Source organism: Amblyomma maculatum, chromosome 4, assembly GCF_055883805.1.
Source record: "Amblyomma maculatum isolate TAMU_Amacu chromosome 4, ASM5588380v1, whole genome shotgun sequence".
Lineage (NCBI taxonomy): Eukaryota > Metazoa > Arthropoda > Arachnida > Ixodida > Ixodidae > Amblyomma > Amblyomma maculatum.
The window spans coordinates 192987948-193001885 of record NC_139347.1 but is presented as its reverse complement, the minus strand read 5'-3'; the positions used below and the strand labels follow the sequence as shown (position 1 = coordinate 193001885).

Sequence of the window (13938 nt, the reverse complement as noted above, 5' to 3'; positions counted from 1 at the left end):
TCTAGGTAGTCTATTATGGCAGTGTCGTCTGATTGATTAAAGTCTCGAATACGTACAGGTGATACATTCTCGGACGACCGTTCATAGTTACAAGACCAACAAAACGATAACAAGTCATGATCTGAAATGCCACGTTCAACACTCAAAACGTCATTGGAAAAAATTTCACTGACAAAAAACAAATCAAAAAGGGCACTGTCACGGGTGGGTTCTCTAACCATTTGATCTAAATTCAAAGCTAACATAATATCCAAGATAGTATTATTGTCATCACATTGTCCATAGGCCAGACATGGCCAATTCACGCTTGGCAGGTTGAAATCGCCATTAATATGGTATTACAATAACGCTTTGCCAGCAGGTGATCATACAGTTTTTGAAGGTATGAATTTACAGAGTTCGGTGGACGATAAACTGAACATTGTAGAAAGGAAGTGCCCCAAAGAGATACAATTAAAAAATAAGCTTTCGTGGTCAGGTATTTGATCTAATACAGTAACAGCAACAGAAGACTTCACTATAACGGCAACCCCTCCACCACGAGAACACCGGTCATGCCTGTATACATTGTAACCAGTTGTTACAATTGTATCGCTAGAGATGCCATCATGTAACCAAGTTTCTCTAAGGATGACTATATGAGGGTCATACGAAAGAAGCAGGCATTCCAGGCTATGTTTTATTCACGATACTCCTGGCATTGAGCGAGAGCATGCATAGTTGATGCTGCAGAGTCTTTGACCACTATCCATCTGATTGAACGGTCCGTCGAGCCGGCATTCGCATGTTGCATGAATCATCCCAAACGTAAAAGGCTTTATCAACACGTAGTTTATCTCCAACTAGGTTTACTTTTTTGCCAGCGTCTTTCTCTGCTTTTCCGCTTTGCCAAAGTAATTTGCGCTTTCTTAACGTTTATGGCGAGAAGTAATTTTGAATAGAAATACCAGAATCGTTTAGCTTCCGTACGTTACACCAAACCATTTGCTTCTCAAGGTAGTTCTGGAAGTAGAGAATAACTGGGCGAATAGAGGCTCCTCGCCCCATTCTGTGAATGCGTGCTACAGACAAGCAATCAACTCCCAATTTTTGATTAAAGACCTCATCAATTACCTTCCGTCGCAGGTCATCTTCCGTTTCATCATCCTGTTCGTTAATGCCAAACACAACTAAGTTATTTCTTCGACTACGATCTTCCAAATCCGTTAGACGTGACCTCTGCGAGTTAAGTTCTTCTTGGTATTTTGCGACAATTTCTTGCAGCCTTTGAATCTGCTGTGAATTTTTGTGTACTTCCTTAATATTCTCTTCTACCTTCTCCATGCGCACACCGAATTCAAACACAGCTTTCTCGGTATTTTTCAGTTTTTTCTTAATATCTAATAGATCGCTGCAAACTGCTTTCTGACCTTCCACTAGTTGCTCTAACTTTTCCACAACTGAAGGACCAGGGTTTTCCTCTATATCGCCACAAAGCAATAACTTCCAAACATGAAAGCAGTCAGCCGCAATAAATAGGAGAGTGTGTGGGCTCGGCACAACAACAATCGTTCTTTCATCACTTCTAAAAAAGCCAGTATAACTAACCTGCAATAAGATGGGAGGCATGCTTAGAGGCATGCTTAGCACACCGTCCGGTCCTCTTTCGCAGAGCCCACTGAAGTCCCAAGAATGTAGTCCTGATTTTATAGCCTGTGTCTTTGATGACGTCACAAATCCGATGCTTGATGTTGCCGCTTGTAGAAAACCGTCGATGCAGTAGGCGTTGTCCTACGTGCTGCCGAATTCTGCTACTTGCTCTCTGAGCCCATCGCCTTGGGGTTGAAATGTTGAAAGCAGTCCGGCTGAAGATAGCACGATCGCCTGCAATAAGATAGGAGGCATGCTTAGCACACCGTCCGGTCCTCTTTTGCCGAGCCCATGCCTGTAACACTCAAGTCATCATTTGTATCAGTCATGCATGGCTGCTTTCCAGTGTTTATTCCTTAGTCATGGGCGTCTTCTTTACGACGAACATCTCATTTTGTTGTTTCTCACTCGAAGTATGTATTTCATGCTTTTCTTTGCTTGAAGCACATGCTGCAGCTTCTCAAAATGCTAGCATGCCAGCAGTGGATCCAGGCGTATAAGCTGTTCGAGCTGGCAGTAATATAACTTCACCTTGTTTTAGTTATACTGTACTAGGTAGCATGGCAGAACTTTTTGCAAATTTTTAATGACCCTGTCACGTGTAAACGGATCCAAATGACCTTGAGAAGTTCGTAAAAGGTCATTTTTTATGTGGGTCTCTGACAGCACGGATTGTCTGTGGAGCGTTCTTAGCTCACATTCTTGCGCAGAGTGCATGAACTTGTGGCCTTTTTGCACACGTGTGCCCAGGGTGGCGTTCCGCAGCAAGCTGGCTCAGACAGTGGAGGCGGACCACCACCAGAAGTTGGTGATGAAGTTCTCGCTCAAGGACGTCCTCCACGGGGATGTCATGTCGGCCCACCAGGCCTTTGTGCACCTCTACCATGTGGAGACCAAGCGCGAGATCGTGTTCTTGGCCGAGCCAGACAGCAGTGTTATCTACCGCTTTGATCTGGTGAGTTGCCCTGGCATGGTGTGCCTTTTTTTGTCGTGCACCTCACGCCAACTTTTAATGCTTCAAGTTTATGATGCATGCGCAGCTCTCCAAACTCATTCAATAAATCGTTCCTACCTAGCTCCACTGACATTCTCATGGAAGTTACTGACATTCTAGTGGAAATCAAGAAGAAGAAATGGGCCTGGGCAGGACATGTAGTTGGAAGAGAGGATAACCGATGGCCAGTTAGGGTAACAAACTGGATTCCAATGGAAAGAAAGCGTAGCAGGGGGCGGCAGAAAATTAGGTGGGCGGATGAGGTCAAGAGGTTCGCGTTGGTCAAGTGGATGCAGCTCGCACAGGATCGGGTTAATTGGAGAAACATGGGAGAGGCCTTCGCCCTGCAGTGGGTATAGTCAGGCTGATGATGATGGCCTGGCTCCACTACATATGGAATGAGCTACTCGATCCCATTGTCACTGAAAGAACCAAATAAATTCAGATAGTAGTTAACAATGACTGTCATATACTGAAAGCAAAGTTTTTCCCCCTGTGTGAGTTATTTTTTCCATGTTTTTAAGTGAGAGGGTTTTTTTTTTTCTTTTCTTTCTTTCTGCAGGTTGCTCTTGAGTTGCGAATTGTTGTGACTTGAAACCCTGTACCTTGTATTTCTACTTGATATTATTTACCAGTGTATTATGTCGCAGCTGTTCCCTCCTTACGTAAAGCCTTAGCCTAAGGTTCCTTAACCTCTTCAGGCGCGAATTAAATTTTCTGAAAGGAAAAATTTTTCCTTGTGTTATTCATGATCAGTACACCAGACAAAAGTCAAGTGCAAGAAATTACGCCAAAATTTTCATATTTGAGCCCATTTTATTTGCGTCCACGTTTGTGGACATGGCGCCTCAAAGCTCCTACATGAGTGCAAACACTACAACATTTTCTTTTATTCTCTACTAAGTATGAGGAATGAATAAATGTTTTACTCTGAAAATACCTAAGGTACAGAAGAGTAGCCACTTGTTCAAGGCTTATGAAATAGATAAAAACAGTCATTCTGTGACGACAGGCAAAGAAAAATTCCGCATTTGCGGCAGCGAACGCGGCTCTTCGAAATGCAACCCTGGCGTCTGCATCGTTGTGCGTTTGGTATGCTCATAACCTGGGGCCAGTGGTTGGTGCCATCATAGCGCGTTGTGCTTGTTGGCAATGGCTCTGCATTGTGAGGCTTCTTTGGTGCTTTGTTGCAGGCGACTAAGCTATTAGCCACATCACTCTGAAATGCGAGCAAATCTAATGTGCTTTTTTTCGGCAGTTGCATATTGTTTGAATCTCTGATGTACTCCAACCAACTGTTGCAAAGAGCAAATGAAACAAAATGCGATATTACTCGCACTGGCCACTTCCTTGTTCTTGTGTGCAGTGGGTAGAGGGACATCAAAAAATCCATCTTGTCGACGCCTTCCATGTACTTGTTGTACTCGAGGATGACTTGAGGGCATTCAATATCCATGTGTAAGTTAGAAGACTCGCTCCACCTTCGTACAGTGCCTGCTTCGCCTAAGCCCACGGCGGTTGAAGCCATGTTCACAATACCGTTGTCATGTCAGCGCACAAGAAGAATGTCGCCATTTTCTGAAACCTTCTCATCAGACTTCCCCTTCCTTCCTTCTTTAATTCTTTCTCAGTTTTCATAGAGCCACGTCAATGGTTTCTTGCTCGAGCTAGCGCGCGTGCCTCATTTTCTTGTTCCTTGTCCTCGTTTTTCTCGTGCGCACAGAACGGTGTCTCGTAACAATATTTTCGGCACTAAGGCGCCGTGTCCACGTTTGTGGACGCGCAATTCTGAGGGCTCACCGAAGCATTCCTTCTTTGCCTACGGTAATGAAATCCAGCATGCCCCTTCTACATTACCTTACTGGCATATTTTACATGACAAATTCCGTTTTTCACGACCATTTGGAAAGAGAGCACGCGAAAATAAGATCAACTTAGTCGCCCCGCCGTAAAACGTGGAGACGTCCATCTCGACTTCTTGTTTACAAACACATTTCGACGTACCTGCAACAGATGGTGCCACATACTTGACAGGGAGGGGCCAGTTGTTTTGTGCGCCAAATTCAAAGGTGAGAACACGCCTTGCGAGCAAGCTACGGGGACATTTGGGTCGCGTCCACATATGTGGACGCAGCGCCTGAAGGGGTTAAAGGGCCCCTGAAATGCTGCTTAAGGTAAAATCCTAATGTAAGCAATTCATAGAGGTGATCATTATGAGTATTTGAGTCAGATTTGAAGTTTTATGTGGAGCTGATAATATGCAAATGATTTTTGAAAAGTGGTCCTGGCGACCGCTCGCAGCAGTTTTTGGAAATGCATAACCACACGCAAGCCTCTCCACTTACCGTTGGCCGCGACCACTCATTAGATGTTCCCAAGTTAGGCAAGCTGGATGGCGCGCGGTGAGGTCTTTTTAAAATTACTACTTTATAAAACACTTGTTCTTCCTAAATTAGAATATGCCACCCCCCCCTTTGGGACCCTCATCACGTCTCGTTTTATACTTTCTAATTTTAATCAGACCGCGTGTGTCACAGCTATGAAATCTAATCTTTCCTTACAGTCTCTCGCACAACATAGAAAATTTTTAAGCCTATGCCTTTTTTTTTTCATAAAATTTATCATCACCCCTTACTGCATTCTTATTTTATCTACACCCCCTATCGCTCTTCTCATGTGGACCATCAGCTTAAGACTGGATCTATTTTTTGCCGTACAGATACTTTTTTGCATTCTTTCATTCCTCGCACATCGAAAGAGTGGAACCACCTTCCCGCTGATGTGGCTTGTATACGTGATTATGCTGCCTATCGTCAGTCTCTGATGAGGACGCTTTTATCTGATGCAAATAGTTAGTTCTTCGTGCTTTATTTTCTTCTTTTTCTTTTTTTTTTTTATGATCGTTCAGTTTCTTGCGTTGCATTTGTTACTGTTGTTGTTTTTGTACTTTTTTTCTGCATTTCCTTGACTGCTTGGAATATTGTATGTTCCTACATTTTAACTACGTTGTTATGCCTCCTTTAAAAAAAGAAGCTTTCTTTCATTGTTTTCTTGCCCACTCCCCTTTATAATGCCTCGACGCTTGAAAGTATCGAAAATAAATAAATTAATCTATTTTTAGCATTGCAGAGAGAATTGATAAGGTACCTACTGTCTAGTGCATGTTTTATAATTCTAGTAAGTAGCTTCTCTAGGGCCCTTTTAGGGCAAATAAGTCATGGTGGCGATGGCGATGATTATCGTGATTTTTATATTTGATGTTAGTATTTAGAAGCTTTCTCAACACTCTGCACTTGCTCTTCTACCCCCAGGACCTGTTCCAGAAGGCCAAGGACATGGGTTACCTCTCGGGGAAATACGACCTGTCGCTCATCATTGGTGATGCTGTGATCGCCAACCCCTTCAAGTGGCACCTGGTTAGTGATCACCACAGATCACCACTGGCGAGAGCATAATGTTGGCCAGACAGTTTCACATTAGGGGGTGCCATTATACTCGTGGTAGCGAGGAACCCAGGCTTCCCACACTGGCCTTTCTTATGGGCAGCATTAGCAAAGCAAGCCACTGTGTGTTCCAAATTCCTTACGCAGTTGTATTTGTATCACAAACGGGAAAAAAGATGCTTCTGCATCTTTTTTTTTTATGGTGTTCGTGCTGCTGATACAAATGGATCACAACCAAGTAGCCCGGCAGATCGTGTTATTCTTTACACAGAACCTAAAAATGGTGTCAATTCTGCATGTTCATTAAAACTTCCTGTTGGGCACGTTGGTAGTTCATCTTGATGTAGGGGTTTTATAGCCCAAGCAAGGACAAGGACAACAGAGGTGAGACACACACAAGCACTATCAACCCGCCTTATTGGCCACACCTTATATGTAGGCTGAAGGGTCGGGAGAGAGAAAATGGCAAGTAAAAAATTCACAACAAACAAAAACTGGTTGTAGTGATCCAACAAAGCAGAGAACGCCTGTGCAGGTGGGCGTGTATACACACACACTTGTGTTCTGCTTTGTTGGCTCTATTACATTCACTGTTTTTCTTTGTGAATTCTTTACTTGTCATTTTCTCCTTCCCGACCCTTCAGCCTATATAAGGCGTGGCCTTCTGCCAATAAGGCCAGTTGATAGGAAGTGCTTGTGTGTGTTTTGTCCTTGTCCTTGCTTGGGCTATATATAAAGCCACTACATATCTGACTGCTGATTGACCGAAAATTAGCCTTTTGGATTATTATTTTGTGTGTGTGTGTGTGTGTATGTGTGTGTGTGATGCTCATGACAGCCTAAACATTGGGCCTCATTAATCGTTTCTGGGAATAAACTCATAATTTTCTTTTTAATAAGCTTTTATTTTTTCATAAGTTTCTACAGCGGCTGATATGACTGGCTAGTTGCGCTTCAGTCAAGTAGATGTATTTATTTTTATTTTGAGCAGTGGTAGACAGTGTTGTCCAACATAGTGTGCCGAGCAGACTGCCTCACCTAAAAAAGAGAAAAAAAGGAATAAAGGGGGAGGGGGCTAAGAAGCCCAAAACCTGAAGCACAATTAGACATTCACCCCATCTACTGCAGAGATTGGGGTCAAGGGGATGCTTTTGTGAGGTTGGAGACGTGGCACATACGGCCTGGTCTGTTTTTCCTTCACCTCCACCCAAAGAGGGGTCCTCACTGAAGTGCAACGCTGAAGCAGCTTGTTGTTCTTTTCAGGCTTCTCTTCAGCTGACTCTTCCACCAAACCCATCACCACCAAAGCCCACCGTTGATGTGCATGCTCCAAAGCCCGAAATCAAGGTGGGTTCATTTGCAGACTCCTGAACTCGCAGCTGAGACTGTGCAACACAGCTTTGCGCATGTGTTTATGGAAGCTGCGTGTTTGTCCTAGCCGAGTACTGCATCTGTAGATGTTTCTTTGTAATTTGGCTCAGCAGGGATTGCAGGTTTTGCAGAGCTGCAAATACTGAAGCTTGCATGGCATGCATAGTGCGTAGACAGACTGGCAAAGCTTTTTCATGATGCCAAAAGAAAAGGCATTCCGGTGCAGCTGTTCTAGTGGTTCCCTCATGGCCGCGAATGCTGAGTTCTGCTCTGTTGTGATTGAGTTAGCATTATTCAACCTCACTTGTGTACCTGCCTGCAGCATCTGTTCAGGGAGCAGGAGAAGCGACCGCCAGCGTTTCTCTCCAACGCATTCTGCGGCCTGGTCCTGGCTCCCCTACTGCTGCTGATTGTACTGGTATGGACGCTCTCTCTCACTCTGTCCCAAATTGGTTTTAGAAAGTCTTCAACAGACCTTGTACGGTCAGATGAGGAAAATGTAGGGCACAAAGTACCCTCATAGTTCTGTTGAATTCTCATAAAGTTTATAATAGTAAAGCCTAACGCATCTTGTAAGCTCTATGTAAAATCACACATTTTTCTTTATTTTGTTCGTGAATCCTTATTGAATTGAGAGAGTTACTGAACAAGGTTTTGTTTGCAGCTACCTATGGGTGAGGTTTAGCTGTTTGACACACTACAAGTTTGCCTACTGAATTTTAATCTGTGCGCCATGCATTGTAATCCTGGTGCAAAATACTTCAAGTGCTGGCATATTTAATTCAAACACCATCTCGAATCATACGAGCCACTTTAATAACCAAATTAATTTACATGCTGAAAATAAAACTGGCGACATTTCAGAGCACAAATGTTGGGAATAAAACAAAGTCGAGATGGTTTTTTAAGATCACATGCAGCCTGATCGACATAACTATGTATATTATTTCACTTATGTCACATTGTTAATCAATTTCTTGTAGAAAGCTGTAAAGTAAGTGGAAAAATATAAAACCCCCAGTATTAATTTGACAAAACACTTGTGGTGCTTGCAAAACTAGTAAATCAATACGACTGCCATGTTCTGATTGTCTGACCAAGCACTGCTGATGCAGCATAGTTATACTAGCTGCCTTCTAGATTTTTTCTTGGCACTTGTGTTAAATTCTGTAGGAAAACCTGTAGTCACTAATGGACCACTCACCTGCACACCACTTGTTCATGAAATCCACAAATGGAGAAGATTTATGGCAACACTACTGGTGCTCAATAGCAGCCACTGGAAGCTTTGCCATTGCAGGGGTCAACACTGGGTTGGATCACTGAGAACATCAGTACACTGAAACCTAGTTATAACGAACAGTTAAAAAATCGAAAAATAGTTTGCTCTATCCATAATTCGTAATATAAAATTTCGTAGAAAATACATGTAAGAGCAGCAAAAAATTCAATCAGAGAAGGCACAGCAACTCGGAGGGTGCCTACTTGGGTCACGTCCATTTATTTACGCGCAAAGAACTGCGTTATCGTGGTCTGCTTTTTTGTGTTTATCGCGTTCCGTATCACGCCCTGTTCCACAGTTTTCAAAGACTCAGCAAGGGCAAACCCACTGCTCTCAGTAGCACTGCAGTGGCGACGCAGTAAATCCAATGCAGTAAGCGCTTCTTGTGAAATCTGAATGTTTTCATTGTCTCCAGGGTCAGCCTGACCTTCATCTGTGGGATGTTCAGAAACTTCCACAGCGATTTCGGCGTCCGTCAGTACAGCGGTGGTCGCCGCGACATTGTCGTCGCCTACAAAGTCCTCTACAGTCATTGTTGCGGGCATGTCACCAACAAAACGCGAAAAGTCGTTCCATGCTCATCGAGCTCGCGGAGCTCTGCTTCTCCTTCGTCGGGATTGTCCCCATCGTCACTTGATGCACGGGCCTCTGCTGGAACAAAACCTGTGTGCCGAAAGCAGTGGGCAATCGTTTCGCCTTTCACGCTGTCCCATGCCGGTTTAATGCTCCCAGCAAGGCGATCTTCAAGTCCTGCTTCATAAGAAGCTTCACGAGAAGAGTGTCAATTAGTCTCCTCTTGTAAACTGCCTTGAAGGCCCTAATTTTATCTTGAGCTTGGTCTTTAACGTCAGTGCTGCTCTTTTTTTCACGTTCACCACCATCACAGCACTACGCACACCCGCGCATCACACTGGACACGACGACCGACGGCAGCTTCTGCCGAACGCTACGACGGCCACGCCGTGACGCTGCTGCTAACACTAAAGCCAAAAAAGCAAAAACAACATTCGATTGCGCCGCTGCCGCCGCTGCTGAAGCGGCGCTGTCAGCGATTGTGAGATGCGAACGATTTCTTATGGCCTCCGAGATAATCTCCGCGCACACAAACAGGCGTGCGGGGGTGATCGAGGCCATAGATTTCTTTGGCTGCCAACTCCCAATGCCGTCGTAGCATCTGTGGCACTGTCAGCGCCTGCAAGGTAGTCCTGAACGTTTGCTGTGCCGCACAACACACATGTAGTGCAACGAAGCCTGCCTCCTGCTAATAAAGTGAGGTAGTGCTTGGCGTCGCGAAGTTCGTAATATCCGTTTTATGCCGAACCGCGTTCGCTATGGGAAGTTAAAAATACATATGTTTGACAAAAATATTTCGGAAGAGTTCGATATATTCAATAATTCGTTATAATCGTGTTCGTTACATCGTGGTTGGACTGACGGTGTGGAAATGGGAAACGTTAGCACGTATGATTTGTGGGAAGGTAACTACTATCAGAGCCACGGTAGAAAAAGGACATGAATGGGTGCTTAGTAGGGGTGTGCAATTGAAATTTCGGAATACAAATCAAATTTGAATATGATTAAAAAATGCCGTTGAATATCGAATTGAATATCTGGTCTGTGAAAAAGCACTAAGAATTACAGATAGCAAACATTGTTCACTTTGTTAATTTAAGAATGCACATGATGTTTGCAAATAAGATTAAATGAAATTCATTGAACTTTAAACACTGCAGAGAAATCTAGTATAAATATTACAGTCAAAGATAGTTCATTCGAACTTCAGGGGACAGGAAAAAAGTTCGAAATATCCGATGTTCGAATTATCGAAAGGCCTTGACAATCCTGGCAAGAACCATTTGCATTGCAGTAAATTTACCGTATGCACTCGCGTAATAACCCAAATGGATATTGAACTCAACACCCACTTCTGCTGCTAAGAATTTGAAAAAGAAAATGTCCTAGTCATTAGCGCATTTCTCTGTTTAACACCGTCGTAGCCCACAGCTCATTTCTTGGCAGCACGCTAAGAGGCTACGCAGCAATATCACGGTGGGTGTATGTATCTATTGGCACTAGCTTCAGCGGTTGTTGGGGGCCGGGGAAGGGGGAACAACCCATTATCCAAAATGCCCCGCAACTGCGATCGGTTAGCTGGCTGGTGCGCAGCAAATGAGTGCCCCTACCGCAGGCTGGTGCAAACCGTGCGAAGCTCATAAAAGCGAATCTGAAATGTAGTCAGCTTAAGGTAGTGTTGGATGAGGTCATTTGTGTTTCGTTACACCTGCCGTTGTGCACACGTCAGAAGTGCGTGGTCAACTGAGCAACATGTAGTTCAGGTTTGAGGAGTGCTATTTTCACGACTGCTTATGGTATCATGCAATCGTAGCCGGACACGGCGTAACCGGTGCGAGACCCGTAGTGCCCGTTCGGCGCCTTACATGGGCATCAGCTGTGGCTGCGTTGACAGAAATGCTTATCAGTATTTCCGAATCAACAAGCATTGAGTTGCAAGCCCCCTACCCTCCGGTGCCGCCAATCACCGCCAGGCTTACGCACTCTTCCATGGTTTTAACTGGTTTTATGTTCGTCCCCATTTTGAACATGTGCAACATCTTAACTATGCCGTCCTATCGCGGGGCTGTTCCTTTGGCCATGTGCTTGGCTCCAGGCTGCCCTGATGCGGTGCCGCTTAGTTCAAATTATCCGTAGCAGAACCAACTTGCGCTCAAATTAACAGGCTTTTTTGTACACAGGCCTCTATAGTTTGGCCAGAAAAAACGCCAGAATTATCTGAAACTGAAATATTGAATGGACTTGAAAAAAAAAAAACTGCTGAAAACTATTTGCAGCACAGTAATTGTACCTGATGAAAACCTGCACTATGATTGTTTACGTTTGAGATGAAGTGAATGTCAAAAGCGGCGTGTTTTTTCCCTGAGTCTTGTCAAGTGCTTTGCTTTGTGCGCACACTGGAAAGCCCTCTTCACAAAACAGCTGTCACGTTTTGAGGATGCCTCAACTGCACAGTCCACGTGGTCAAACATTTAAGGCACAGTCTGGAGAAACTATGGTGTGTTCGAAAATTTTCAGCATATTCAATATGTTCCGAATGTCAATTTTTCAAATATGAGTCAAATAACAAACGTATTTGATTTGTATTCAATTTGTATTTGAACTTTAAATATTTGCGCACCCCTAGTATTTAGCAGGGGACTTTCTATGCAGGATGTCATGCTTCAGCTGTAACATGACATTATTAACAGATCTAACAAGGCAAATACGCAGGCCATTCTGGCTATCGATCTAAAGAAAGGATTTGGCAAAAAAAAAAAAAAAGCAATGTCTCCCATTATAGTATACTAGAACACCTAAAAGAAATTAACCCTGGGCAAAAGGCTTACACAGGGGTGGAAGCGCTGCTGCAATTGCTCCATTTTGCTCTAAACTGCTTTCCCTGCTTCATCCTGCTCCAAAATGCAATATTGCTCCAAAACTGCTCCAAACTGGCTGCCTCAATATGCTGTCATCAGATTTGGTGGAACACAGGAACAATGTCACAGCACTAGGGGCAAACGCACAATGCATCTTGCACTGGGCTTAATACAAATGAAATTTTTGTAAGGGAAGGAAGCATGGAGCATAATAATAAATATTAGTTCGTAAATATATTTAGTATGAGCCACAGGTGATTAGAGATAGTTAATTGCAAAAACAAAATGCACTATGCACGTGATGTAGCACCTTCTTCCAGCCTTTTGAATCACCAGTGGAGAGAGTAGCGAGAGCAGCAAACGAAGCAGATAGAGTAAACTACCGCAAGCCGTTAGGAAAATTTGTCCAGCTACAAAAAATACAAAAGTCTTTGTAATGCTTTTTCTATGAAAACAAGCCAGTACTTCTACATCGAGCCCCTTTGTTCATGACAAGCACGTCAGGCCTACATCACACAAAATCATGCTTGAAGCGTATGGGTTGGTACGCCAAAGCTGTCAATCACTAGGAAACTTCTCAAAAGTGTTGGAATGGCATATGTCCTACTGCCAAGATATTAAAAATGAGCTCCAGCATTGCTCTTGCTAAGAATGATGAACTATTGGCAGGAGGCGGTGAAGTAAAGCTGAAGGATGCCTTCTATGCCATCTGTCTGTATCCCAAAGCTGTTCTAAAATACTCGAGCCTGCTTCCACCTCTGACCTCCTCCATGTTTACAAACAAGCAAGGCAGTCGAGGTGGCGCTGCAGTCTTCTGTGATCCCACAGTAGGCAAAAAGCACAGAAGCGGCACTGGCGCCAAGCTTGTCAGGGCGCGTTATTGTGGTCTGAAGGGGCCTTTTTGGCAGACAAAATAACCAGTGCATAGTAATTTATCAGCCCAGGCATAGGATCAAAAAGGATCATGTAATACCCCATATCTGGGGGCTTTGAAGTGTATTCTAAATAAATAAATATAGATATGCACAGGTTAGGAAGTGAAAATGCACCCATTAATCTGAACTCTAAATTAGTATCACTGATATAGTCGAAGTGGTAGACTCGACATTTGAATTTGTCAAGTCAAAATAGGTAAATGCATTAGGTCATACTAGCTGTTCAGTTATGAAGTGCACGAGCAGGCGTTCCATTTGCTGCTAGTCTGTTCCAAGTGGTTGCTAAGGTCAGCCTGTGTTATATATCTTTAAATTGTTTGGCCGTTTGTCTTGTGAGAGATGAGTGCAAAGTTGGAAAGGCATTGAACTTGCATAAAAAGGAATCAGATTGGAAGTTTTTTATTTCAGAAATAGAAAACGGCAATTATCAAACATAGCGTGCTCCAAACCATAATTCAAATGCTCCAAAGCTGCTCCAAAATGCTTGAGCCTACTTTCACCCCTGCTTACAGCTACATCAGGGCCTTCCTCAGTGAGCGCACGGTGCAACTGCACATGGGCACTCTGAAATCCGACTCGATAAAGCTGGGAAATAGTGGCACCCCTCAAGTTGCTGTCCTCTCTATGTTCCCCTTTAATCTAGCACTAATCAAGATCCCTAATCAAGATGGCACTAATTGAGATCAAGATTTTTTTGCCAGTATACCAGGATTACAATATTACAGTGTGGGCAACAAGGAGCTCTCATGGTGAAATCGAGGCTGCTCTTCAAGGAGCTACAGATGTCACCGATGAAGAGTCCAGGAGAGCAGGCCTCAAATGCACCCCTGAAATATCAGAGCATATAGTCTTC

At 43.8% G+C, this 13938-nt stretch overlaps 1 protein-coding gene across 1 annotated transcript in view; it reads left to right on the top strand.

Moving 5' to 3' along the window:
• OstDelta (oligosaccharide transferase delta subunit) overlaps window positions 1-13938 on the top strand; it is a 51873-nt gene that overhangs the window by 26076 nt on the left and 11859 nt on the right. The window contains exons 12-15 of the mRNA XM_084602873.1: window positions 2380-2584; window positions 5935-6039; window positions 7330-7413; window positions 7760-7855. Of these exons, the coding sequence (XP_084458999.1) occupies window positions 2380-2584; window positions 5935-6039; window positions 7330-7413; window positions 7760-7855 (490 nt within the window). The remainder of the gene's footprint in view (window positions 1-2379; window positions 2585-5934; window positions 6040-7329; window positions 7414-7759; window positions 7856-13938) is intronic.